This window comes from Lonchura striata, chromosome 1A (genome assembly GCF_050655825.1).
Source record: "Lonchura striata isolate lonStrDom1 chromosome 1A, ASM5065582v1, whole genome shotgun sequence".
Lineage (NCBI taxonomy): Eukaryota > Metazoa > Chordata > Aves > Passeriformes > Estrildidae > Lonchura > Lonchura striata.
In genome coordinates this window covers 35,718,968-35,744,032 of record NC_140741.1, presented here as the reverse complement: position 1 = coordinate 35,744,032, position 25,065 = coordinate 35,718,968, and the positions used below count along the sequence as shown (strand labels likewise).

The 25,065-nt window shown below is 37.3% G+C and overlaps 1 protein-coding gene across 9 annotated transcripts in view; it reads left to right on the top strand.

Moving 5' to 3' along the window:
• Positions 1 to 25,065, top strand: part of PTPRZ1 (protein tyrosine phosphatase receptor type Z1) — a 131,992-nt gene that overhangs the window by 71,101 nt on the left and 35,826 nt on the right. For all 9 annotated transcript variants that reach the window (XR_014952009.1, XM_021553442.4, XM_021553447.3 and 6 more), the window contains 9 exons: positions 1,963 to 2,142; positions 3,975 to 4,126; positions 5,256 to 5,351; positions 5,612 to 5,678; positions 9,052 to 9,209; positions 9,746 to 9,896; positions 15,145 to 15,329; positions 16,030 to 16,156; positions 23,238 to 23,281. Coding sequence is in view for 8 of the 9 variants with exons in the window: in XM_021553442.4 (XP_021409117.3) it covers positions 1,963 to 2,142; positions 3,975 to 4,126; positions 5,256 to 5,351; positions 5,612 to 5,678; positions 9,052 to 9,209; positions 9,746 to 9,896; positions 15,145 to 15,329; positions 16,030 to 16,156; positions 23,238 to 23,281 (1,160 nt within the window). In the remaining variant the exon portion in view is untranslated. The remainder of the gene's footprint in view (positions 1 to 1,962; positions 2,143 to 3,974; positions 4,127 to 5,255; positions 5,352 to 5,611; positions 5,679 to 9,051; positions 9,210 to 9,745; positions 9,897 to 15,144; positions 15,330 to 16,029; positions 16,157 to 23,237; positions 23,282 to 25,065) is intronic.

Genomic DNA, 25,065 nt, shown 5'->3' with positions numbered 1-25,065 from the left:
AACTCAAGTTCTACATACAACAGCACAAAATATAAAACTATGGAAGTTGGGAGGAGATTATAGTTTTTCTGGTTTTAATTTACTTGTTTTTACTGAATGTAATTGTAGACAGTAGAGAATTTAAAGACAAGATGAAAAATGCAATAATGTCTTTCATCAAAAGAAGCATGGATGAAATTTCCCAAAAGCACCATAGTGGGAAAAAGAAAAGAGTAGTGTTTTAGTCAGTTCTAAAGTCATTGATGGGAAGAGCAGAATAAGAGAAATGCATGTTGGAAAAAAAAGTATTCTGAAGGAGAGAATGCAGGTGAGCTACAGGATTGGTATGCCAGTGGAAAGAAAGAGAATGGAGATTTCTGCTGTCTTGGGGCAACTGCAGCACTCGGGAAGTGTTTGGCTTTGGCAAAAGGAGCAAAAGAAACAGAGCATGGAGTAGGGAGTGCAGCTTAACTGCAAGGGATGGCAGTGGGCAGCCATCTCAACCCAAACTGGCAGAAACGTGCCAGAGAGAGCTTTAAAGAGTTTCCTGAAGCTTGGAAAGTCACTGAGCTGTCTGAAATCAGACCTGGAAACAGGAGCCTGTTTGCAACAATGCACAGGGCAAGCTGAGAGTTGTTATTTGTGTCCTTTTTGACCCTGTTTGGAGGCTTTTCTGTTTAAAAGTTAACTATTCTAAATTATATTTTTTTAATTTATTTTTTTAATGTTAAAAGCCTTCAATATTTCTTGGAAAATTCACTATAGAAGACCTGAGCAGATCAATACCCAAGTATTGGTGGACTTGAGCTGGGAATTTCTTAAAGGACACTTTTGAAAGAGATTAAATATTAGCCACTCTTTTCTTGTGAAAGTGCATTTCAAATCAGGATATTACATTATTTTTCCGGGTGATAAATTATAACTGACAACTAAACGACAAGTCTGACTTGAGGAGGAGCTGAAAGCTTACCCAGTGTACCATTTCCAAAGGGACTAGTGCTTGCTTGGTACAGGGCTCAAGTCCCCACCTGTGGGAAACTGACATTCATAAATAAACCTGTGGCTTGATGTCCCTTTAAATTGTTTGAATGTTGTGCCTGCCAGTTCCTTCTGCTGCTCTTTGCAGGCAGTAAATGTGTTTGCGTACCATGTGCAGTAATTCTAATGCAGCAAGGTGATACTGGTAACTGGCTTGACTTGTACTTGTTCAATAATTTAGTTCAGGCTTCTTTCTAGCTGGCTATCCAGGTGAACATCTTTTTTTTTTTTTTACTGCCTATTGTCATGGTTACAGGACTGGCTGCATATCTTCTTCCCTCTATGAGTTTTCTGAGTGCAATAGGAGAGCTGTCCTTGCCTGGAGTACAGCAAATCTTCACTGACAGACCTGGATGTGGCACACTGGCCTGTAAATGAGCATTGGTTTATTTCAACATAGCTAATAGAATTCAAATATATGCACTGCATACACTAATATTAGTTCTTAACTGCTAGTAAGTGGGAAGTTAGTTGAAGTAATTCCATTTTCTGAAATCTGTATCGTTAACTCTTGGTTTTAATTAGCATTTTGAAGTATTGCCAGAAATCCCTGTCAGGAAAAATATCTATATGTTTTCAAACACATTAACATACACAAAATACTGTTCCACTTACATTAGTATGTTATATAAACAAAAGATTGTCAGAGCTGATGCTACTGCATCATACTGTTTTGCATAGAACTTGTCTGTTTTGTTGTTGTTTTTTGCTTTCCTTAGAGATTCATAAGAATGTGTGTGTTGATGTCTAGAGTGTTCAGAGTGTGACTTAACTGCTGAAGGTAGGACTCAGTGGTAGATGTGCTAAATATTGCTACAAAGTCTAAAAGAAGGGCAGGTACTCTGATCTCAGATTGCAAACTGTGTTTTAACATTACCATAATAAAAAATGTATGGATACTAGTTTGCATTTAAATGTATTTACCCCACATGTTTTGATTTCTAGGAACTTTGAACCAAAAGAACTGGGGCAAGAAATATTCTGCCTGTAATGGTGCCAAACAATCGCCTATTAATATAGATGAAGACCTTACCCAAGTTAATGTGAATCTGAAGAAACTTAAATTCCATGGATGGGAAAAGGAAACTTTGGAAGATACTTTCATTCGCAACACTGGCAAAACAGGTAAAAAAGTCAGATTTCATGTTTGGAGTTAAGAGGTCTGAAAAGTGATAAAGGACAAACAACTAACCAAGGACTTTTACTGAATAATTTTCATTTCACTTAGCTGATGCATTCTGAATTTATCTATTAAATAAATAAACAAAACAACAGTGATGACAGTAGCTAAATGAAACAGAAATCATACAAATAAAAATTATGTGCGTGGACAGACAAGCCAAGGCAATCACATAGTGTCTATCAACCCATCATGGGTATGTCATTAAATCTAAACAGTGAGTTGGTATTTAATGTGAAATTATGGTAATTATTACTGTATGTCTAGAGTCTGTAATGGGTAGGCAAAAATTATTTTTTAAAAGTACAAATAAATTACCTACTTATCTGAAAGCACTTCATGGATGAGTTGAAGTTACAAAAGCTCAGGCTGGGATTTATCTCACCTACACATAGACACATATAATACAGAAACTTTCATCTGAATTACTCACATAGACGCCTCCTAACAGTCAAAGAAGAGAAATGTGTGCTTTTGTGTTCTGATTTGTTTTACCAATCTTAGAAATACACTTTAGAAAGAAGTGATTTACACCTACAAGTGCTCATTTTTCCCAGCCATGAAAAAAGCTTATGGTGTCATATAAATTGTCAGAAAAATCTTTTTACAGCCACTTATAAATCCAGGAATGCAGTAACTAAAAGCTACTTTTTAGAAGTACTGTTCCTTGTTTTGGGCATGAGTGTGGAGGAAGGTACCTTGTAACAACTGTCTTTGTCCCTCTACCAGTTCCAGTGGGGCCCCTAGATCAGCTTTTTTGCTTTAGTTTAGTTTAGTTTGATTTAGTTTAGTTCAATTTAGCATCACTGCTCCTAATTTCTGTTCTTTCTGTCACGTATTTCCTACATACCACTACACAAATAACTTACTTCCCTCCTGCCCTACTAGCTGAGACAAATATTACTTTGTCTTTTCAAAATGCCCCTGAGAAAATGTTCCCTTAAGTCTTTAAAAGTGAACTGAGATCTTTCTCTTCTCTAGCAATCTGGGTGTTTTCAAGGAACTGCTAAGCTTGTTTAAATGGTCTTCAAAGTTTTGAGGAAAGGAATGTAGGGAAAATGAACTCCATCAGTGCTGTTTTATCAAGAGATCAAACAGTTCACAGGTGCTGGAGATGATAAAGACAAAATGTGGTGCTTCAGTCTATCCCATCCTGCTCATTCTCTCCAGAAGACAAATGCTCTGTCCCATCTACAGTTTGTGTACCGCTATGTCCAGCTGAAGACCTGTCATTACTTTTTCCCATGGGAGAAAGCTCCACAGTTAAGGAGTCTTGCATCAGCACAGTCCTCCTAGAAGCTGATAAAAATATTCTTTGGTAATGCTGCCTCATGATTTCTATATATAATTGTGGTAAAAATGGGGGGCAGGTGTGTATTTTTGGTTTTGTTAGAAATACAGACCCTTTCAGGAAGGTATGTACTTTAGGAATTTATTTTTTTAGACAGCCAGCTGGTGGCTAGATCAGCTTTTTGAGCTTTTTAGTGTAGCTCTGTGTCTAGTTTCAGATAACAGGAAACGAAATGCACTTCATTAAATTACTATTTTATGAACTACAGCATGAAATGAAACATATTCACCATGCTAATAGTAAATTACCACACTTGTTACTTAGTTTAAGTAACCAATTTCCTGTCAAATTGCTTATGAAATGCAGAGAAATAAGCATATCATATTTAACTTCTAGCACCTAAAATTGAAGTATGAGAGTTATAGATGCCTTGGCTGGATTTTTTATTCATAGTCTTTTTTTTCCCCTCTTTCTCAATTTTTTCAGTGGAAATTAACCTGACAAGTGATTATTATGTGAGTGGAGGTGGGTTAGACACCATATTCAAAGCAAGCAAGATCACTTTTCACTGGGGAAAATGCAACGCATCATCAGATGGATCAGAACATAGTCTAGAAGGACAAAAATATCCTCTTGAGGTAAAGTATAGAATTGATTTTGATTATTTCAACAATTTGACATTCTGTGACATTACTACTCTACAAAATTTCTTTTTTTTCCTCTTAAATCTATTTGCAAATATAATCATTCACTTAAATCCAAATTAAGAATAAATGAGGCATTTTAGAAGGACAGTGCAATGTGTTAGTGGCATGTTAAGAATGTCTAAACTGCATTTTTTCCCATCTCCCAAGATGGTATTAGATGTCAGTTCTGCTAATCTGACAAAGCTCCCACTAAATGTTAAGCTCCTACGAATTTGGCCCATCATATTCCACATCAGTTCATTGCTCAAAGAGTAAATGGACTTTTCAAAGTCAGGGCTTTACTGAGAGCCCATGGGAGCTGCTGGGCCTTACAGATACAAAGCATGGCCCATGCTGCTGGGCTGCAAAGAGCTGGATGATCTTCTTTTGGCCATGGTGTGCCAAGAGCCACATGAGCAGGTCCTGGGTGCAGCCACTCTGATAGGCAGCCAGGCCAGTGTCCCCCTGGCTGGTTTGGCAGAACGGGTTGCAGCAGCATGGGAGGGGGGTGGAGGAGAGGAGCAGCCCTTCCTGGGATGCACAAATGCCAAACTCTCATCCCTCAACATGCCTTTGCATCATCTTCCAGTTCAAAAGAGGCAGATGTGGCAGGCAACTGTGCTGTTCCTCATTCCCAGCGTTTGAACTTCTGTGTGAAAGCAAGGCAGTAGTGCCAGGGCTTGCCTATACATGGGGAAGAGTGGTAAACCAGGATAAGTCCCTGGGCAGTGTTATTTCTTTCACCCCACTAGCCAATTAAAAATTCCCAAATCACACTCCATCTGTACTGACAAAGCATCACAGACAATGCTGTATTACATCTTCGTCTCGTACAAAGCTACTAGGAGTAGTCACTCCCCAATACATGTTGGTCATACAGGTTGTTTTTACATAGGTAATTATTGATGAATTCCATTCTACATCCTCAGATAAAACAAATGAGAGGTAAAAAAATCCCTACATTTGTTTAAATTTTTTTGTTTGGGTGGGTTTTTTTTCCTCAAAATGGGAATATAAATCATTGTATTGTTGAAATGTTACCATTTTTTTATATATAACATTTGAATATTTTTAATTGCAGATGCAAATCTACTGCTATGATGCAGATCAGTTTACAGATTTTGAAGAGGCAGTTAAAGGAAGTGGAAAGTTAAGAGCTTTATCAATTTTGTTTGAGGTAAACAAAATATATCTTTGTGTAATTTAATAAGCCTTTAAACACAGCAGATGTTCAAACTGAATTTAACTGGTTACAATGTGTGATCACTGAGTTAAAAAATGTAATGTATCTTTCCAATTTATTCTTGCAGAAAAGCAAATGGGCAAAATAAGTTTGACTTTAAATCATCTATAATTTTGGTGATAAACTGTAACTTTGAATTTTTTTTTTTTTTTGTGAAGCCTGTACTGTTAAAGTATGCAATTTCTTTTTAACAGATTGGACTAGAAGATAATCCAGATTATAATCCAATCATTAATGGAGTAGATAGTGTTAGTCGTTTTGGTAAGTTTGTCTTTTTTTATTGATTACTGATTAACTAAATTCCACCTCAGTGTGATTATTAAACCTTTAAAACATTGAGGAGCATTGTTCTCTATTGCTCAGTCATGTTTGTTTTGTTAGAAATTACAGAAATCATATGGACAGATGAGAGATGGACAATCACCAACCACATGAAATCTAACAAAAACGTGTGCCAGTTTCTGCTCCTGGGAAAGGGTAGTCCTGGTTAAATATACAAACCATGGAGTGAGAGTCTGAAGAGCACCCCTTTAGAAGAAGATTTGGGGTTTGGCTTAATGGCAAGTTGAGCATGAGCCAGCAGTGCCCTGGCAGCCAGGAGGGCCAGCCCTGTCCTGGGGTGCATCAGGCACAGCATCACAGCTGGGCAAGGGAGGGGATTGTCCTGCTCTGCTCTGAGCTGGGGCAGCCTCACCTCAAGTGCTGGGGGCAGCTCTGGGTGCCACAGTGTAAGAAGGACATCAACCTACTAGTGTGCATCCAGAGAAGGATAACCAAGATTGTGAAAGGTCTTGAGGACAAGGAGTGTCTGAGGTCACTTTGTTGAGCCTGGAGAAGGGTGCCTCATCACAGTCAAAAAACTTCTTCAAGTGGGGCAACAGAGAAGCATTTGCTGATCTCTGTGGTGATCAGTGATAGGGCATGATAGGGATGAAGCAGTGTCAGAACTTCAGATTGGGCATTAGAAAAAGCCCTTCACTGAGATGATGATCACTGACAGCCTGGGAACAAGCTCCCCAGAGAAGTGGTCATGGCACCAAGCATCTGGATTATACTCTTAGTCATATTGTTTAGTTTTATGTAGTCCTGTGATGAGCAAGGAGTTGTACTTGGTGATCCTCACACGTTCTTTCCAATTTGACCTATTTTATATTTCCCTGATTAATTTACTCCAAGAATATTTGTAACAACAGACATGTAAATGAATAAATAGAACTATCATGAGACATTTGTAACTCTTTAAATGCTAAATCCAGGTAAATCTGATTTATTACTTAAATCTTCTTAGTCATACCTGTCAGGAGTTTTTTATTTGGTTGGAAGCCACGTAAGACTGTTGTAACTATCCAAGAAGGGTCTTACAAGAGTGAGACTGTCACTGCTCAGTGGACTCAGAGGAGAGATTTTTTTTTTCAGTAGCTCCTGTGTAAATCCAAAATAGTCCAAGTATATTGTATTGGTAGTGGTTACTAATCAAGACAACTTCAGTGTGCACAAAGAGATCTGGGCTATGTTTCTAACTTGGTTTCATTATGTCTTTGCAGAAGAATAAATATGAATGAGCACTGTCTTGAACAGGGATATATTCTTACATCATGTCCATGACTTTAAGGAAACCTTGTTTCAGTTTTCCTTTATGCAATGTTGCTTGAATGTAAAAAGCTGATTTAAAAGCCTTCAAAAGTGTGACATTGAAATCAAGATTTCTTTTTTCCATCTGGAAAACAAACACTATTCAACAAATTTAAAAGGGAACACCTTTCATAAGTTAGAAAGACATAGGGGGTGGAAATATAAAGTAGTTAAAATTCATTACTTTTGTGTGTCATCTTTTGTGAAACAAAAAGAAGAACTAGTAATACATCAAGACAGATGCTGTCCTATGGCCTTGGAAGGAGCTATAAAACTATCAGAGCAAGATTCAAGATACAGGCACTACATGGCACTTCAGCAATGCAGCTTTCCTGAATAAAATGCAGATGAGCTCAAGAAATTCAGGTCATAACCAAATCAAGTTGTTTCTTTTGAATAAAAGCATACAACCTCTTTGTCTGTGTCCTTGTCAGTCCTATCTCTACTGTGCTTATTTGAATCACAGTTGCTGAGTTCTCAAGCTCTGCAGAGGAGCACTCCTGTTCCTTCTAGACAAACTTTCTGGTTTTTATCATTCTTTGTAGGTGTTTGATTTTGACAATCTAGGCTGTGAGTCTCATTAAAGAGTATTCTAAAATCCAAAGTTGCAAAATGTATGGCAGGATTCTTGTATGAATGGGAAGTTTCATGTCCCCAGTCATCTATAAAATGGACTTCATTTTTGCTGAGGGACAAATGTGTTAACTAGACACATATCAGGTAGCAATGACAGCTTCTGTCTGAAGACTGATTAGCATTTTGACAAGAGAAATGGAAGGATGTGCTTTGCTTGACACTGCTAAATGCTCCATCTTCATGATACGTGAATGAGAGAGAGGGAACGAGTCAACTCCTAAACTTTAACTCAGTAGAAAAGTCACTGCAGAGAAGAAAAGCATCAATCCCTTGTAGTCAACTGTTAATGCAATTTGCTGCTCTCACCAAATTTGTAAGGAATTATGAAGACAAAGGTCAGAAATCTGTACAGGGCTGAAGAAGTAACATACCTGTAAAAGCATGAGTTAATGCACAGTCTGAAAATTCAATATTCAGAAATGCTTACAATTAGGGAGGAACTTGCAATGAGTAACTTTAGATTGAAGTAAGTTGTACAAGACACACTATTATATAATCTACACTATTACAAGATGTTAAAAGCAGCATTATTTTGGATTAACCAGACAGTAAGGCAGATCATTGTCACAGACTGAAAAGTCTGCCTTACTGAAGCTGTTACCATCTATGCCAATGGCTGTTGCTGGTCCCTGCTGCCACACCAGCAGACAGCTTTCTGTGGATGGACTTCCAGCAATCCCTCATGCTTGCTCCCAGCTGACAAGGTACCCAGTAAACTGCTGGCCTGAAAGATGTGATATTATTTTCACAGAACATATTCTCCTGGAGGAGATCTTTGCATCATTTGCTGATTTGTGTAAAGCTGTTACAGTTTTTTACTGCGTTATCACCTTTTAAAAAGGAATCCTGATCCACAGAAATTCTGCTTCTGCAATCATGAGTAATATTAACCCTCAGGCCTAACATGCTGGCAGTTCCCCAGGCAAAATTTTCTGCAAAAAACTCACCAACTTGATTAAATCTGGGGGAGAGTTTGAAGCCATGTCATGAGACCCAGAACAAAGATTTAATAAATTTTTATCTTTGAAATTCAAGACTGATACAAATGTTTGGCACCTTGCATGTAAGCTTACGGTGAGAAAATTCTTGAGAACCAATATACTAAAATTATTCTATTTGTTACTGGAGCAACTTACTACACCTTCCCAAGTAAATGAAGATGGGTTTGAGCTATACTTTTTCAAATGAAATACAAGACTTCATGATTTATTTGTATACTAGTCTGTCTGAAAATTAAATTTTGAAAAGCCTCTAAATTAGCATGTTCCTATAATGATAGTTCTTCTGGAGAGTGTGATTTGTATTTATTAATTGCTTCTGTAGTATTTTAGCTATCTGACTGTATTTTTGGGTTTTATGTTTCCAGGAAAACAGGCTGCCTTAGAACCATTTATTTTGCTGAATCTCTTGCCAAATGCAACAGACAAATATTACACTTACAATGGGTCTCTATCAGCTCCTCCATGCTCTGAAACAGTTGAATGGATCGTGTTTAAAGATACCATAAGTATTTCTGAAAACCAGGTAATTTGATTAATGTAGTAAAACCAAAAATTATAATAATACCAAAGAGAAATTGCCATGTATATAGTGGCTTATGGCATTAGTTTCCAGCCCAACAACAAAGCTTTTCTTTTATCTAGTTAGAAGTTTTTCATCAGCTGTTAAATTAGAAAGCACCTATATTAATTGTGTTTTCTTTTATATTTTTTATAGTTTAGTACTAGAATCTGAGCAATTTCTTGCCTTAAAATAGGGTAAGAATATATTCCAGGCTGTCTGGACTTCAAGCTCATATAAAAGGGAGTACAAAACACTTTTTGGATAGTCCCCCAGCCACATGGTGATGTTGAGCAGACCGTAGCTGCAGCAGCTGAGTGGTTGAAAAATACTTGTGGAGAAAAACATTAGATCTACTGATAGAACATAAGAAAAGTTCAGTGCCATGCAGGATAACTCAAGTGTGAGACTTTATCCAACATCTTTTCCCCAGAGTTTTTGCCTGTTAGCAGAATCTGGTCAATTTTTATAGCTTCTAACTTATATTTTCCCCCTTCTAGTTGTCTGTATTCTGCGAAGTGCTTACAATGCAGCAGTCTGGCTATGTTATGCTGATGGACTACCTGCAAAACAACTTCAGAGAACAGCAATATAAGTTCTTTGGGCAAGTGTTTTCCTCTTACACTGGACAAGAAGAAATTCATGAAGCAGGTACTTAACTGAATAGTCATTCCTCTCTTCGTAAGTTAAAAGACAATTTTCGGTGAAAGATTCATTCAAGTATGCAGTTACTCATTTTAAATTGTGTAGAAAGTAGCACACTGTGTTATTAGTCATAAATCTATCACTTCAGAGAAAAAAACAGCAATCACAAAACATGTCAGATTAAATGGAGTGGAAAATTAAATGCTTGTCTTGACCAAGCATTCAGTGAAAATCACGTCAGTTCAAGCTTCCTTACAGTGCCCTTTTAATGTATTTCAGACTTCAACAAAGCTGCCATTTCAGAGACTGCAAGAGTATTTTGTTTTACAAACCTATTTGGTTCTTTATCATGTAGTGTGGATGCTTTTTTCAGCAGAGACTGAAGTGATGTCACCAAATTAATTTCACGTAGTTTGCTTAGAAAGTGATAGATGGAGAGAATTCCAGAAGCCAGATTCTGTTCTCAGTCTTACCTAAAACTTCAGGAATGTTTGAGAAGGTTATGTGACCAAAATAATACATTATGTAGTGAGAAACAAGATTTGGCACTAAATATGGAAGCCAGTGATTCCTATACTAATAAGCACAGAAGAACATATAGGAAACTTCTAAACTAAAAGCACTTTGTTACTACTTGGATGGGAATACCTGTAGATTCTTGAACTCAATTTCACTGAACTGTGTTTAATTAGACATAAGCAGATGACTTAAGCACAGGTTATAGGTGTTCTCCAGGTTAGAAGTGTGGTTTCATACATGTACTTTTACATATTTATGTGATCACACACGTATATAGATGTACACAAATGAAACTATGGGATTTGTTTAATGTAAAACATTAGAGAAGCGTTTATATTTTCACCTCCATTTTAAGACAAATAAAACTTAAAAACCCTAGGAATCATTAAAGTTAGATATTCAGATGTAAGAGCTGTAACATGAATACCAAAGTCTCTAAGAGTCAGTAGTCTTATTTGTGTTTAATATTGCATAGTAGTCAACAGAAAAAACTAATATTTTTAATCCCTTTAGAGGATGTATGAGAAATGCCAAGACTGATTATTACTCAGGTAGATAACGCAAAATTATTTTGTGTTGTGAAACAGAATCCCAATTATCTCCTGTTGCATTCAGTGTAGATTCTCATTAGGCAGTAGGATTAAATGCTTAATTTATTGCTGTAATTAATACATGACATTTCATAAGTAGAACTAAGTTTTCTTAGAAAAGTTAGAAGAATCTATTCCATCATAAAGTAATTTCAGGAATTTTCTCACAGTGACATCCCCAACATTTTTGGTGTACAAGCACAGTCCTACTAAGGGCATGGGAGATGCTTCATTCCACAGACATGCCTAGTGGTATTTGTAATTTCCCTATGTGATATGTATGTAGCAATTTAAGAAGATTAAAATAGCTAATTCTTACAGCCATACTTGAGGATTCACCTAAAAAACAAAAGTGGTTTGAAATTGTGATGCTTAATCTCCACCAACCTCGGCTGGCATGCAAATCCATTTATAATAAAAATCAGTGTTTATTCCTGTAAACCTGAGAACCATTGTGGTTGCTGCTGGGCACAATGGGTGACTTTCCATCTGCTCAACCCTTCTGGTAAGGCCCTGGAAATAAGGGCTGAAACCTAACTCTTATTTATCTTCCTGGATTTAGTAAGGCATAAAAAACAATGAGTTCTTAAAATTCAAGGCTGACAATATATATTGATAAAAAGTCAGCCTGTTTTCCCACGAGAAATACAGCCATGTGAAGTTCAGTGGCTGTCTCAGTTGAACTCTTGTGAGACATGGGGTCAGGACTGCGTTTGCCCTTCACGTTCCTCAGTCCGCCTGACTTCTCTGCGAATGCTCAGATTGCCAGGTGTGTGTGTGGCACACCTGCCCTGGCACGGTGTGTGGGTGCAGGTGCCCAGGCATTGCAGGGGTGGCTGCAGGGCTTTCTGTGAGGAAGCCCAGGGCTGCCCCGAGTCAGACCCAGCCGTTCCAGCTGGCTCCATCCCGCCCATCTCAGGGCACTGGGAGCCACGGTGGCGGCACCTCTGGGAAAGCAAAGCTGCACAGCACTGAGGAGTGAGGGAGACACGAGAAGCTGCTCTGTCCCACCCAGGGGAGAGAAGGAAGAAGGGCAGGAGGCGCTCCAGTAGCAGAGCAGCCCGTGGTGAAGATTATGGGGAGGCAGCCTGGCCCGTGGCAGACTGTGGAGGCTCCATGCAGTAGCAGGCTGCTGGCTGTGGCTCGTGGAGAGGAGCCCAGGCAGGCACAGATTATCTGTCAGGTCTCTGACCCTAGGGACAACCCACAGTGTAGCAGTCTGTTCCCAAAAGACTGACTGTCCAGAGGCTGGAAAAATTCATGAAAGACTGCATCCTGCGAATGGGACCCCACACAGGAGCAGAGGAGCAGCATGAGGAAGGAGCAGCAGAGGCAAAGTGCTATAAGCTGACCACAGTTCCCATTCCATATTCCCCTGTGCCACTGGGAGTGGGGAGCTGGAAAGAATAAGGAGTGAAGTCGAGCCTGGGAAGAAGCAAAGGATGGGGCAGTTTCATGGTTTTGTTTTTGTTTCTCAATATCCTACTATATTTTTATTGGTGATAAATTTCCCCAAATCTAATCTGTTTTGCCCATGGTGGTGGTTGGCGAACAATCTCTGTCTTTATCTTGACCCATCAGCTTTTTCATCTTACTTTCTTCCCCTGCCCTGCTGAGCAGGGGGAGTGGGCAAGTGTCTGGGTGGGCACCTGGTACCAGCTGAGGTCAACCCAGCAGATATCTGCTCCACCTCCATTACAGAGAGAGTGTAGATCTGGAATATAAAAAAATTGCTTTTTGCCACACACTACAGGGGTCTACAAAGCTCCTGAATATCTGAATATAAATGTAGTGATTTCATGGCTTCAGTAATTGAAAAGTTGAATTGAAAAGATAATCTCAAACACAGATTTAGTTAAAAGTAGAAGAACGCAAAGAGGGAAAAGATGGAGGGAAAAAAAAGCCAAATTTGGGCAGGTTTTAAAGGTCTTCCAACCAAAAACACAGCCCAGGAAGTTTTTGGCAATGATTTGGCTAATGTACCCCAGTGATTTCCCATAATGTAATTAAGTTTATATGAACATTTCCTAAATTACATGAGTAGCATTTTATTCCACAGAAGAACAAGCAAGATAGATGCATTACTACAGCATGACGTGATATGCAAAACCAAAATCCAAGTATTCACCTGGAGAAAGCAGATACTTGGATTCAAGTTTAGCAGAGGTTTGAGTAGGCCTCTGACTTTCTGTGAATGTTTTTGCAAATTTTTTCTGTGAATTTGTCCTTCAGACTAGTAACAGACTCAAGAACTTCTTTTCTTGCAGTCTCTTTGCTCAGATTTTCTAAAAGTTGGTATCACAGCAGAAGTACTTAATTAGGTAAGTTGTCATGTGGTCTCCTTTCCAGTCTCTGGAGAAGGAAAATGGGAAAAGGCAGAGTAAAGTACTTCTGTGTTACTGACTGGTAGGAAAGAAAAGGGATGATTTACAAAGTAACATCAGAAGAAGGGCAAGATAAAACATTTTGGAAAGAAATGGAGGTGAAATAATACATAGATGATTGTCATGTCATGTCAGTCATTGCTCAGATGAACATGAAAAGGAGGAGAACAAAAAATAAGAATTTTTCCAGGGAAAAAATAGAATAACCACCTGGAAAGGGAAAAAAGAAAACAAATAAATAACACTGGAAGCACCCACCTTGTACCTTTAAAAGTTTTATAATACTGCTCTGAGTCTGAATACAGATAGATTTCAAAACCAAATTAAAACCATAAGCAAAAAATATTAAGAGAGGAAAAAGACTGTAGAGAAGAATTTGGAATACAGAGAAGCTTGGTGCTTATGTTACAAAAAAGTGTTTTGACAAGAATTTTAAACACCTTTGAAAAGAAATAGATGAGGAGTCTTTATATTCATTGAAAAAAAAATGAAATCTGTTTAAATCATCTGTGCTCCTTCTCAGAATTGAGAAGGGCTATTCTAATGATTTCTCCTTGCCATCTGGTGGAAATGGGGAGGAATGACAAATTTTGGAATGGAATGGAATGGAATGGAATGGAATGGAATGGAATGGAATGGAATGGAATGGAATGGAATGGACACAACATGAGATTCTTTTAAAATTTGCTCTTTCTTTGTATCAATTAAAATAATTAAATGCAATTAATAAAATGGTGTATCAGCTATACAGCAGTTATATAGGAGAGGGAATTCAGCTGAATTACAGAGACTAATGCTGCCTCTGCTGTTAGCTGACACACACACACACAGAAATCGGGAGAGCCTTGCTGCGTGTTTTCCATGGACTCAGGCAGAAGCCGCTCGGAGCTTCCCCCTTCCCTGGGGACCGGCAGAAATGCTTTTGGCCAATGTTATGGCGGGCTTTCAGCGCCCCCTTGTGCTCCAGTGGCGAAATGCAAAGCTGCAGGGTTTCTCCCAAAGCGCAGCTGTGTCCCCCGAAGCGCTGAGGCGCCTTGCGTTCGCTCCCCCTTAGAGAACTCCAAAGGATCTGCATTTGTTCTCCTAGTAAGCTGAACAGGGGTTTTGCTTTCTTTTTCTAGATATTCATAGAGTACTCTAAGCACATTATGAGATGTAAAAAATCTTTCCTCATATATTCCAATTCAAGCTAAAAATATAATATCATGAAATGACTACTCCTAATGCAATACTTAGCTTCTTCTTATTTGCGTTTTCTCTCTTCTTTAAGTACTATAAAAAAATTCAAACAGCCTTGAGGGGAAATTCAGGTGATGGGTTTACCTTTAACCATTAAAAAAAATCTACTGTAGATTAGTCTATTACAGCTAGTGCAAGAGTATGCATTTCTTTTGCTACTTTGATAGAGCCATAAAGATAGAATTGTTGAGATTTTTTTTATTCCCAGGACAGATATAAAAATCTTTATGTTTTATCATTTGTATTTTATTTCTTAGGAACTGGATACTAATATTTCACAAAATATGGTAAAAGAGTCAGGGAGAGGAGACTTAGTCCTCAACTTCACTTACTTTTGGAGATCTAGCGTTTAATACTGGTTCTGTTTACAATGGCATGGCATTTCAAATGTTTTAGTGGAAAGCTAAAGTTGAGGCACACAAAAAGACTTTCACTAGTTTTCTCAGGAGATATCTCAAGATTTTAGTAGTTACTTGAACCATTTAATAAATACCATATTCTTTCCTCTTTTCTTGCTTCTAGTTTGCAGCTCAGAACCTGAAAATGTTCAATCTGATCCAAAGAATTATACTAGTCTTCTTGTTACATGGGAAAGACCTCGTGTTGTATATGACACCACAATTGAAAGATTTGCTGTGTTTTACCAACAGCTGGATGGAGAAGACCAGACTAAGCACGAGTTTCTGACAGATGGGTATCAGGACCTGGTAACTGTAAACTCCTCAAGTTTCATAAAAAGAGATGATGGTGAAACAACTCACTGTTAATTATGGTGGCTGATTAAACTGTAGCTGAGAGCTGATTGAAGATAAATTATTTCTTTTTTTTTTTTTTTTTTTTTTTTTGCTAAAAAGCCACAAAGACAATTTAAAACAAAAAGAAAAAACTTCTCTTGCCTACTACAGACTGCTGCTTTGATTTGCCTATACTTGCCCTGAGCATGCCAATCACAGAGCTCCCTAGCCATAAAATCCAACTGTCAGTTAATAATAACCTGTACTTCATTGCTCATGGATGTGAAAAAATAACCTTCACAAGCAACTAATGAGATTCAATTCAATTATACTGCTAGAAATACTAAGTTACTGATTACAGCTTCATGGTATTTTACAAACGAGATCTGTTCCTCTAAACCTCTTTAAAGACTTGTCAGACATAATGTTACCTAAACTTGTGTTTAATGCTAAATAGTTATTTGGTTTGTTATCCGCCATGTAAAATGTCACAAGCTTTTTTTCTAATTTGACTGAAAACCATTTGTGACAATAAAGTAAAAAAGCACACAATAAAATGCTAGAAGAAAAGAGCTTTGTGGTTCATAAGAAAAATGTGTTATTAAAAAAAATAACATTTTCAAATGCTTGATACTTATTTGCAAGTAAATGATTAAATGTGTTTTTCTTCTAGGGGGCTATTCTAAATAATCTGCTGCCCAATACAAGTTATGTTCTTCAGATTGTTGCTCTTTGCTCTAATGGTCTGTATGGAAAATACAGTGACCAAGTCATTGTCGATATGCCTTTAGAGGATGCAGGTAAGTGGTCTTTTGAGTTTAGTGACCACTTTTAGCTGAAAATCTGTATTTAAAGGAGTAGTTTGTTTGCAAACCAGTTGAAATGCATGACTTGCAAATTATGGCAAAATGAAATTTCAAAATCACTGTAGTTAACATTCAGCATGCCCCTTGCTAATGATATTTTACATTACATAATTCCCTGTAAGCATTACCTATAAAAAACTGCATGTTATTTTTTTTACTTCTAAGAATATTCTGAAAAGCACCTGCTAGATTTCAAATCTCACACAAATCTCACAAGTGTATCTTTTAGATGTGTAGGGAAATAAAATCATGTTTGGTATTATTTCTCTATGGTTCAAGCATTCTCTCAAAATTAATCCACATTCCAGTATTAAGGAATCAAGAAATACAATCCCACTATATGATTTATAAGTCTATATTAATGATTTTGAAATTTGATTTCTTATGAATACTTGGAGTTTGATTTCAAAAGACTTGTGATGATGGAATTCCTTTGCTTCTTAATGCTGCCTTGCGAAAAAATCAAAAGGCCTAACAAACAAATCTTAATGATTTCACAGCCAGATTTGCTTCTTCTGCCTGCTGGTAAATATGAAATAGCTTGATACTGTAGCATGAAGCTTGATCTTATCCTTAATAATTCCTTAAATTTAGTGTAGGTTTTAGCATCAGATTCAGTTCCTATGGAAGTGAGTGAGAGCTGCATTTTTAATTAAGAAGACTGTAATAAATAATAGAAAAAAAATAAAATGCTTTTTGATTATAGTAGGAGCTTTTTTTTTTATCTAAAGGCCTGGATTTTGTTGTTTATTTATGTATTCTGTAAATTCAGCTTTATACTTATGTATGTCTGTGGGAACCCAGGGCGGAGGGAATATCCCTTTGTCTGACTCCCAGGAAAACACTGACTTTGACCCTCATTCAGAGAGAAAGCCTCCTAAGCCTCAAAATAGAGACCACCAAAATGTGAAATAGATTGTAAAAATTGTATAAAAAGTTTATTATGTCACGTAAGTGAAAAATTTAGATTCTAAGATTTTTAACACACTGTAGATAAGTGCAAAATAGAAAGTACAGAGTATTGTTTTAAGTTCCTTTCTTCTTTCTTCTTCTTCCTTTTTCTTCATAAGTAGTATCTTGTAATTAAGTAGAAAAATCCACATTGTGAGTCTTTAAAAGTCAATTATTAGGTTAGAAAGAAAAATAATATAAGTGTCACTTCTTAATTAAGTAGTTGAGTTTTTGATTAGACTTAAAAAGACCTTATAACATGACTTTGTTAACCATTTTTGTGCTGTTTTCACACATGCAAAGTCTAAGTGCAGACAATATGCTAAAGTCATGATAAAATGACAATAAAACAAGAACCTGAAAACCGAAAAAGTTCTGTACGTCTACTTTTCCTAACAAAAAACTACTTCAAGAGGGTTTCCCCCTACCAAGAGAACCCTCAGAGAGTTGCCCAACTCACATATGTCTGTTTAGCTACAGCAAGGGCATTAGTGATGTTGTGGTGAACCTGGCAAACAGGCCACTTTTTCATTTCAAGGGAGCCACATTCCTTTACAGTGAGAGGGAATGGGATTCTCAACAATGGTAATAGGGTAATAGGCTTATAATAATGTGGGTTTGTCTGTAGGAGGAGGACACAGTATCAGGTACTGTGCATACACATTTTTAGTAAAGATTTGACTTGTCTTTCAAACACAGTGTATTAAGAATAATATATTTTGGGGTCTTAGGTTAGTATCTATCTGAATTTTCCTATTTCTCTTTAGTTTTCTAAAAAGTCTACAACAAGGTTCTGATGTTCTGCCTGACATTTCACTCTTCTGTCTACCTTTCATCCATCTCTTAGATAGTATATTCTTCCACCTTCCAGAATTTGCTGGGTTTGTGTTTGAAGAGTTTTCTTAGATGAGAATTCATCTACATACCCCACATCCATTTCAATATGGAATGACAAATAAGCAGCATAGTGTTATCATCATTTAACAACACTTCCAACAAATCAAGTCAGTACAGTGCTGCCATCACAGCTGTAAAACCTCTGAAAATATATATTGCAAAAAAAAGTCCAGTGTAGGTGATATCCAGAGGATAAACTGCCCTGCTCCTGCTGCTGCATCCCAGCTGTAAGGATGGGTTGCATCCAACCCTGCTGCGTTCCGTGAATCCCTTTGGAAGGAGATGTGGGTGCAGAGGCAGGGAGACAGACGGGGGCAGTGGGGCTGGGCAAGCACTGCCAGTGCACCTGTGGCACCAGCAGCCCAGCAAGAGGATGCTGAGGCTCTGGGCAGCCCCTGGCTGGCCAGCAGGGCAGGTCCCCTGCTGTACTCCTGCTCATCATGCACAACAGGAGCCTTGCATTCATTCCAATAGAAGGAAAAGTGAGGGAAAAAAATGCTGGAAAATTAACTTCACCTTCCAGTATCAGCAGAAATTTCTCTGACATTTGTATGCTCAGACAAGAGAATTTGGTACAATAAATTTTATACTTCACACTGTATTATATTTGCTATAATAAATGTTACAGATCAGACTGAAGGCTTGATACTCTCAATCCTTTTTACATAGGTAAATCATTAATTTCTGCTTTGATATTTTAAATTTTAAAAGATATAAATAAAAAGAGAGCAAAGTTTCTAAATAAAAATTAAATACTGAAATTAATATTTTCCTGTTTAGAAAAACCCAAAAGTTTCACTGACATGCTTCTTATCTGAAATGGACTCAAAGTTATTGAATTTAATTTGGTTCTTTTATTTTGGCACTTCCACAGTGGTACCTCTGAAAGCATTGAATAAAGAAAATTTAGGGGGAAATTCCTCTCATGTGATTAGTATTCTTTCTAAGAGTGTACACTGCTCTATAAGTAAGTTTCTTACATGCTGTGTCAACTCTGGAAACAATTTTAAAATAGGAAAAATCTTTCATTAATTTCTAACATTAATGTTTGCCTAATTAATTTTACTAATTATTTACACCTGAATTAACTGTTGCAAATATTTCAAATATTTTCATCTTTAATTATACCTAATATTAGAAAACATATATATGGGAATGTAGATATCTAATAAGAAAGATTTCTTCAGAGCAACTTGCTGATTACAACTATAACATCAAACTGATTTTGTGATCTGCTTTATAGATCTTGAGGCAAAAGGGGATTTCTTGGAGCTCCTGCTTGGGAATTTATGAAAGAAAAATTATCTTCACCCTGAAGACATGAAATAAAGTTGACATAAAACAAAAACTAAATCTTTCATTTTCAAGAATTACTCTGAGTAATCCAGTTTAATTAAAATGAAATTCACTACATTCACCTCCATATTAATTAGTCTTCCTGTTAAGAGCTAGAGCAAGGCAAGAGTCATGCAGAGCCTTTAGATGAGCCCTTTTCCAGGAAGAATTCTGTCCTTGGAATGGCCACTTCTAATGAGCTCTGGTATTCAAAAAGCTCAAGACTACTGTTGTAGACTTTCTTTTTTGAGATACTTTCAAGAGAGTGTTTCTCATGCCTTCTCCCCACCTGTGAATATTCTCAGTTCAGTCAGAGAGAAAAAGAGAAAGATTCTGCCAGGCTAAGCCTGGGAAAAATCTTTCTCTTTTTCTCTCTGACTGAACTGAGAATATCCACACCCACCCAGTCTGGTGCTTCCAATATGGTGAGTGAGGGCTCTGCAGGCTCTAGGGATCCACAGGTCCAAGGCTCTTGTTCTCAGCAATGTTTTGGAAGATGAAGGACCTCTTTGGGTCTCTGCATCAGGTTGTGGGAGCTGTAGGAGCTGTAATGTAATGACATTGGGCAAGCCACCACAGTGGAGACCTCTGTTCTCTGGGCTTTTCCTGAACTCTTCAGAATTGCAACCCTTCATCCTGTAATACAGTGTGTGTGCAGGTTAAAATTTTTCCAGTTAGTTTCACTTAGTAAAAGCCAACAAATGCACTACTTGACGTAGCTACAAAATTTCCATTGAAAATTTAGGGAATCGTGTACAACCTATTTTAATCGGCTTTGATAAAAATCTTTGTTTACGAATTTTTCATTTGTTATTAGAATTGGATTTTGAATAACTATGTAAATGTATAATGTGTGATTCGACTCTCTAGATAACATCTGTACAGAACTGGAGGTTGTGTAGTAGTTTGTTGTGTAGCTAATACTGGTGGTACTTACATGCTTTTGCTGACGCAGGAAAGGAAAAATATATAACTCCCCATTCCTATGCCTTTGTGTAGACTTCAGTTGGTGTTTGTCAAAAAAACCCAGCATGTTGGGATAGAGCTCTCAAATGCTGCCTCCTGTCTGGCAGCTCATGCTGTCAGCAATGCTTTTGAGGGTCTAACTATGCAATTACTTTGTAACTCATCTGTGAGATTTTTGTCCTAAAAAACACTAAGCATATATTAAATGTCTGATTTAGGGGATACTTTTTTCTAATTTTATACTGATAAAAGTAGAAATCTCGAAACTAATTTAATTAAAAGAAACAGACCTTACTTTTGTTCTTGCCATGCCATTTGTTACATGTCAGTATAGAAATGAGAAGAGTTTATGTTGTCTCATAATTTTATGATTATAGATCACATTGTTTAAAGATATTTTTTAAATATTTCATTGAAAAAATGTAGGGAAATACCTTTTCTGTATTTGTTCTATTGTTTCTTCATCTGCCATTAAAATGGACTAGGAAAAGACCTCTACAGAACTCTAACTAATTATTTAATTATTTTATTTTAAAATGTATACTATAGAATAATTAATATGTAGTTCCAGAAAAAATAAACAAGCTTTTTCATCAACCTACATCAATGGGTTGTTTTTTGGAGGGTATGCCTGTTCACTTTGGATGGGGGATGTTATTATATTTCTGTAATCTCCTGTCAAATCAAGGGCTCAGCAGCAGGATTAACAGAACTTCTGTAAGTGTGTGTCTCTAATACTTTGGACAAATTTATTATGACCATCTAAATTTAAATATTCTTTATAAAGTTCCTGGAGATTTACTGGTTTTGTTAATAAACAAGTTCTTTTTACACATATATACATATATAAAATATATATGTATATATGTATGTTAATGCCTCTCCCTTGTGAAAACAGCAAAAAACTAGCTTCCTGCTGGTGGAATTTGAGAGCATGGGCCCTACTGTATACTCTAGCACAATCAGTACAGTTTGTTTTCCTGACTGAGTCTGATTAAATCTCAACTCAAGAATAGTGACCACAATAAAATATGGATAGAATTCCTCTGTACTAAAAACATGTTTCAGAGAAGTCTGTTAAATACCTAGTACATGGAATGGGTCTATTATGGGAAGGCATTCAGACTAATGTCAATATTTGGTTTTGTATCATTGAGAAGCCAAGGAATATCATTATCTCATCCACCCCTTCCTCCCCTCCACTCCCCTCCCCACCCTGTCCCAGAGCCGCCTAGGCCTCAGGAGTCAGAGGTAAGATAATTTTTTTATCTATCTAGCTAAAGAAATTCCATATTTGGTAATTTATAGATATTTGTTATTAAGGGACAACTTGTGAAGATTTTGTGCAGCATTGCTTAGTCAAAATTTGTTTACGTGCTATAACCTACAAATAATATTGTATGAGCTTATTAGCTTGATTAACTTCACCTAGTGTATGTTGCATATAGCATATCTCAGTTTGTTTTGAAAGGTAGATATGGATAGACCAAAGAGAATACAAATTAAGTCATAGATCCCCATCTGACTTTGAAAAAAGAGAAATACAAAGATGGAATCTTCATCCTAGTGTATTGAACAAACTACATTTGGGAATTGTGGAGGAAATGCAGACATGGAGTTGTGTGTGATGGTATTGTTAGAACTGCTGTCCAAGCTAAGAGATTGGATTTTTCACCTAGTGCAAATCAGTCCTCAGAACATGTACTAGCACTTGTGTGCAGACAGAGTGCTAAAACACAGCTTAGGAGAAAGCCTTAGAAAGACTTAGAATGGATATGGGCCTTTTTGTGGACCGAAGGAGCAATAAGGTGCATTAGTGCTCTGGAAGGGGTGTTAGATTTCCTCACTGAAGACCTGTACCAGTTCCTACCAGAGAGGTGGATGTTTCTTTCAATCTGCTTTGAAGCCTCCCTTGCTGACTACCTTCAGAAGTATAATACTGGATTTGGCCAAAAAGAGAGAAAGAAGGAAAGAGGCTACCTCTACATTTGGAGAGATGGATTTTCAGCTGGGTTGTAGAAAATTAATTTCTTCGACCTGTTTCAGCTGGTTGGTTTTTTGGGGTTTTTTTTTGTTTTTTTTTTTTTTTTTTTAATTGGGAATGCCTCAAAAGCCTCTAGAGTAGTTCTTCACAAAGTGTGCAGTACCTGTTTATTAGGGACTTTTTCTTGGATGTGATACAACTGGCTTCATGTCTTTGCATTAAATCAAGTAGGGTGGGAGTTTGGAAAAGGCTGTAAAGACTGGCAAGAGTGGGTCTCTTTGATCTGCCTTGCTGGGAGAATGCAGCCTGCTGAATACTGACATGATGGCATTGCTGTTGCTCTGGTGCACAAACAAACAATTTTCTATATGAAAATTATAGAACAGATTATTTTACGAGAATATCTTCAGAGCTTTCAGATTTAATGTAGAGAAATAGTTGATTGCCAGACATATGGTTTTTCTCATTTCTGTATTTCTGTATTAAACTGTATTTCTCATTGAAAATGTTCTTGTAAACTTGGCTTTCCCCAGCCAACATGTGCTTCCTCCAAAAGTGCAAATCCAATGGTATAGGGAACTCTGGGCACTGTACTATCGTAAATCTTTTGTCAGGCAATTATATTTATCCATCCTTTCCAACACAATGGTATCAAAATAGAGCCAGGCAAAACTGTTGTGGCTGAATGAATACATCCTGTCTAGATGAGTGAGCCTTGTTACCCTTGATCCTGGGGCTGGCCACTTCTCCAAACACAATCCTACAAAAAATCTTTTACATGGTGTCAATAACCATATTAATTAGGCAGTTGAGTCCCTGCAGAATTCAGAATTCTGTCTATTTAAAATTGTGGATGATACAGTGTGTATTTTTGTTTTATAGAGGCTGACCTCATTCCTGAACTGAGTGAAGCTGAAGAATATGAGGTATAGCATTCATTTGTTTTTTAAGAGAGTATTTAAAATAAATACATTTCAACTAGATTGAAATTATATTCTGTGAAAATTTGCAAAACTATGTCACCAGCTGAGTGTATTATCTGCATTTATGTATACATTTATATATATATATGTGCATATATAGCCTTTGAGCTATATTTATCCCTAGATAACTCTGGAGATACCTCAGTACTTCTCTGGGTCAGGACATACATGGTGAAGTAAAGGATAGCACAGAATATTCCTAAGTATTTTTAAAATGGGGCATCAGTTTACTATCACCCTTCTGTGAAGTCTGGCAGAATTGCTCATTTAGCAGAATCAAAGGTGCCATCCAGTGTTAGGCTTTTTAATTAAAGAGAAGTTTGATTTTTCCTTGCTTGTGATGACCTTATCATGCAGTAAATTAAAATAAGGGAGAACAACAGTTGTACTGAAGAGTGAGATTCAAGTGTGTCTGCTATCAGTGTGCTATTGGTTTAACTGTTAATCAAAAATTTGTGGAGGTTCATTTGCTTCTTGAAGTCAAGTTACAGTTTAAAGTATAGCTCTGTTTTACAAAATTTTGATTATCTCATTATGACCTTTGGAGGCTTCATACTCAGTAACTAGGTCTCCAGTGTGGCAGCAAGGAGACATGTAAAATACCATGATTAAGTTTTTAACAGTCTCTAATACCAATTGTGCAACATAGTTACTTCAGTAAGACATTTATCAAGTAATATCAAATAATCCCTCAGAATTTTTAATTTATAGTTTCAGTCTATGACCACAGTATTCTCACTGCATGACAAGTCCTCTTAGTTATATAGCACAGCCTGTGCTTAACTATCTATTTACCCTCCCTTGCATTTGTGGACACTGAGTAACCAGTAATACCGTCATTTCTCTGTTGTTGTAAGCCATGCATCTAGATTATTATATTGCATCTGTTAGGTGCCAGTGAAGTGCATACAGCGCCTTGCAGAAATAGAAATGAGGGCCTGTCCAGCCCAGCCCAGGTTTGAAGGCAATCAGTCTTGGTGCTGCTGTCACTGCATTTTAGATATTTAGTTCTTAGAATTAAATCCAAACCTGAAAGTGACATCTGAGGTACCTCAGATGTTGTGTGAGCATGAGGGGATCCTGGTTCAAAGAAGGAGTGCAATGTGAAGCCCAGCTCTAGCTTAGTGGGTAAAGTCCTTGCTGATGAGGCTGGGTGAAAGCTCACAACTCCCGTTTCTTGAGTGTCTCAGTCAAAAACATATTCAGCAGCTCTTTATCTTGGGCACATTCTTTCTAAGGCTGTTGATTTTTTTACAATACTCTCCCTGCTGTGCCCTGTTCAATGCAGGAATTGGAGATCTACTCAAATGAAACTATAGTGGAAACAGAGGAGTTGTTAGATTGATAACTGTGCCTATCTGCTGTCTACTGGTTGTTTTCTCTCAGCGTTATCCTTTTGGATAACAAATTGTGGAATTTCCACCACATCACCAAGACAATCCTTAAAAAAACCAACCAACCAAACAAACAAACAAACAACAACACACACAAAAAACCCCCAAACCACTATTTTGCAAGAGGCACTGTGCTGCTCTGTCTCTTAGGGCTATGTGTACCTGTCAAATCAGGTCCCTTCAGAAACTGAAAGTATACCTTAATCTACATTGCAGAGTTGAGCTGGGATGGCTTTGATTCTGGCACAGCATTAGATGGGGACACAGCACAGAACTGCAGGGACTGCTGTGTCTAAGTCAAAACAAAAATGCTTGCTGAGCAAGTTAGTTGCT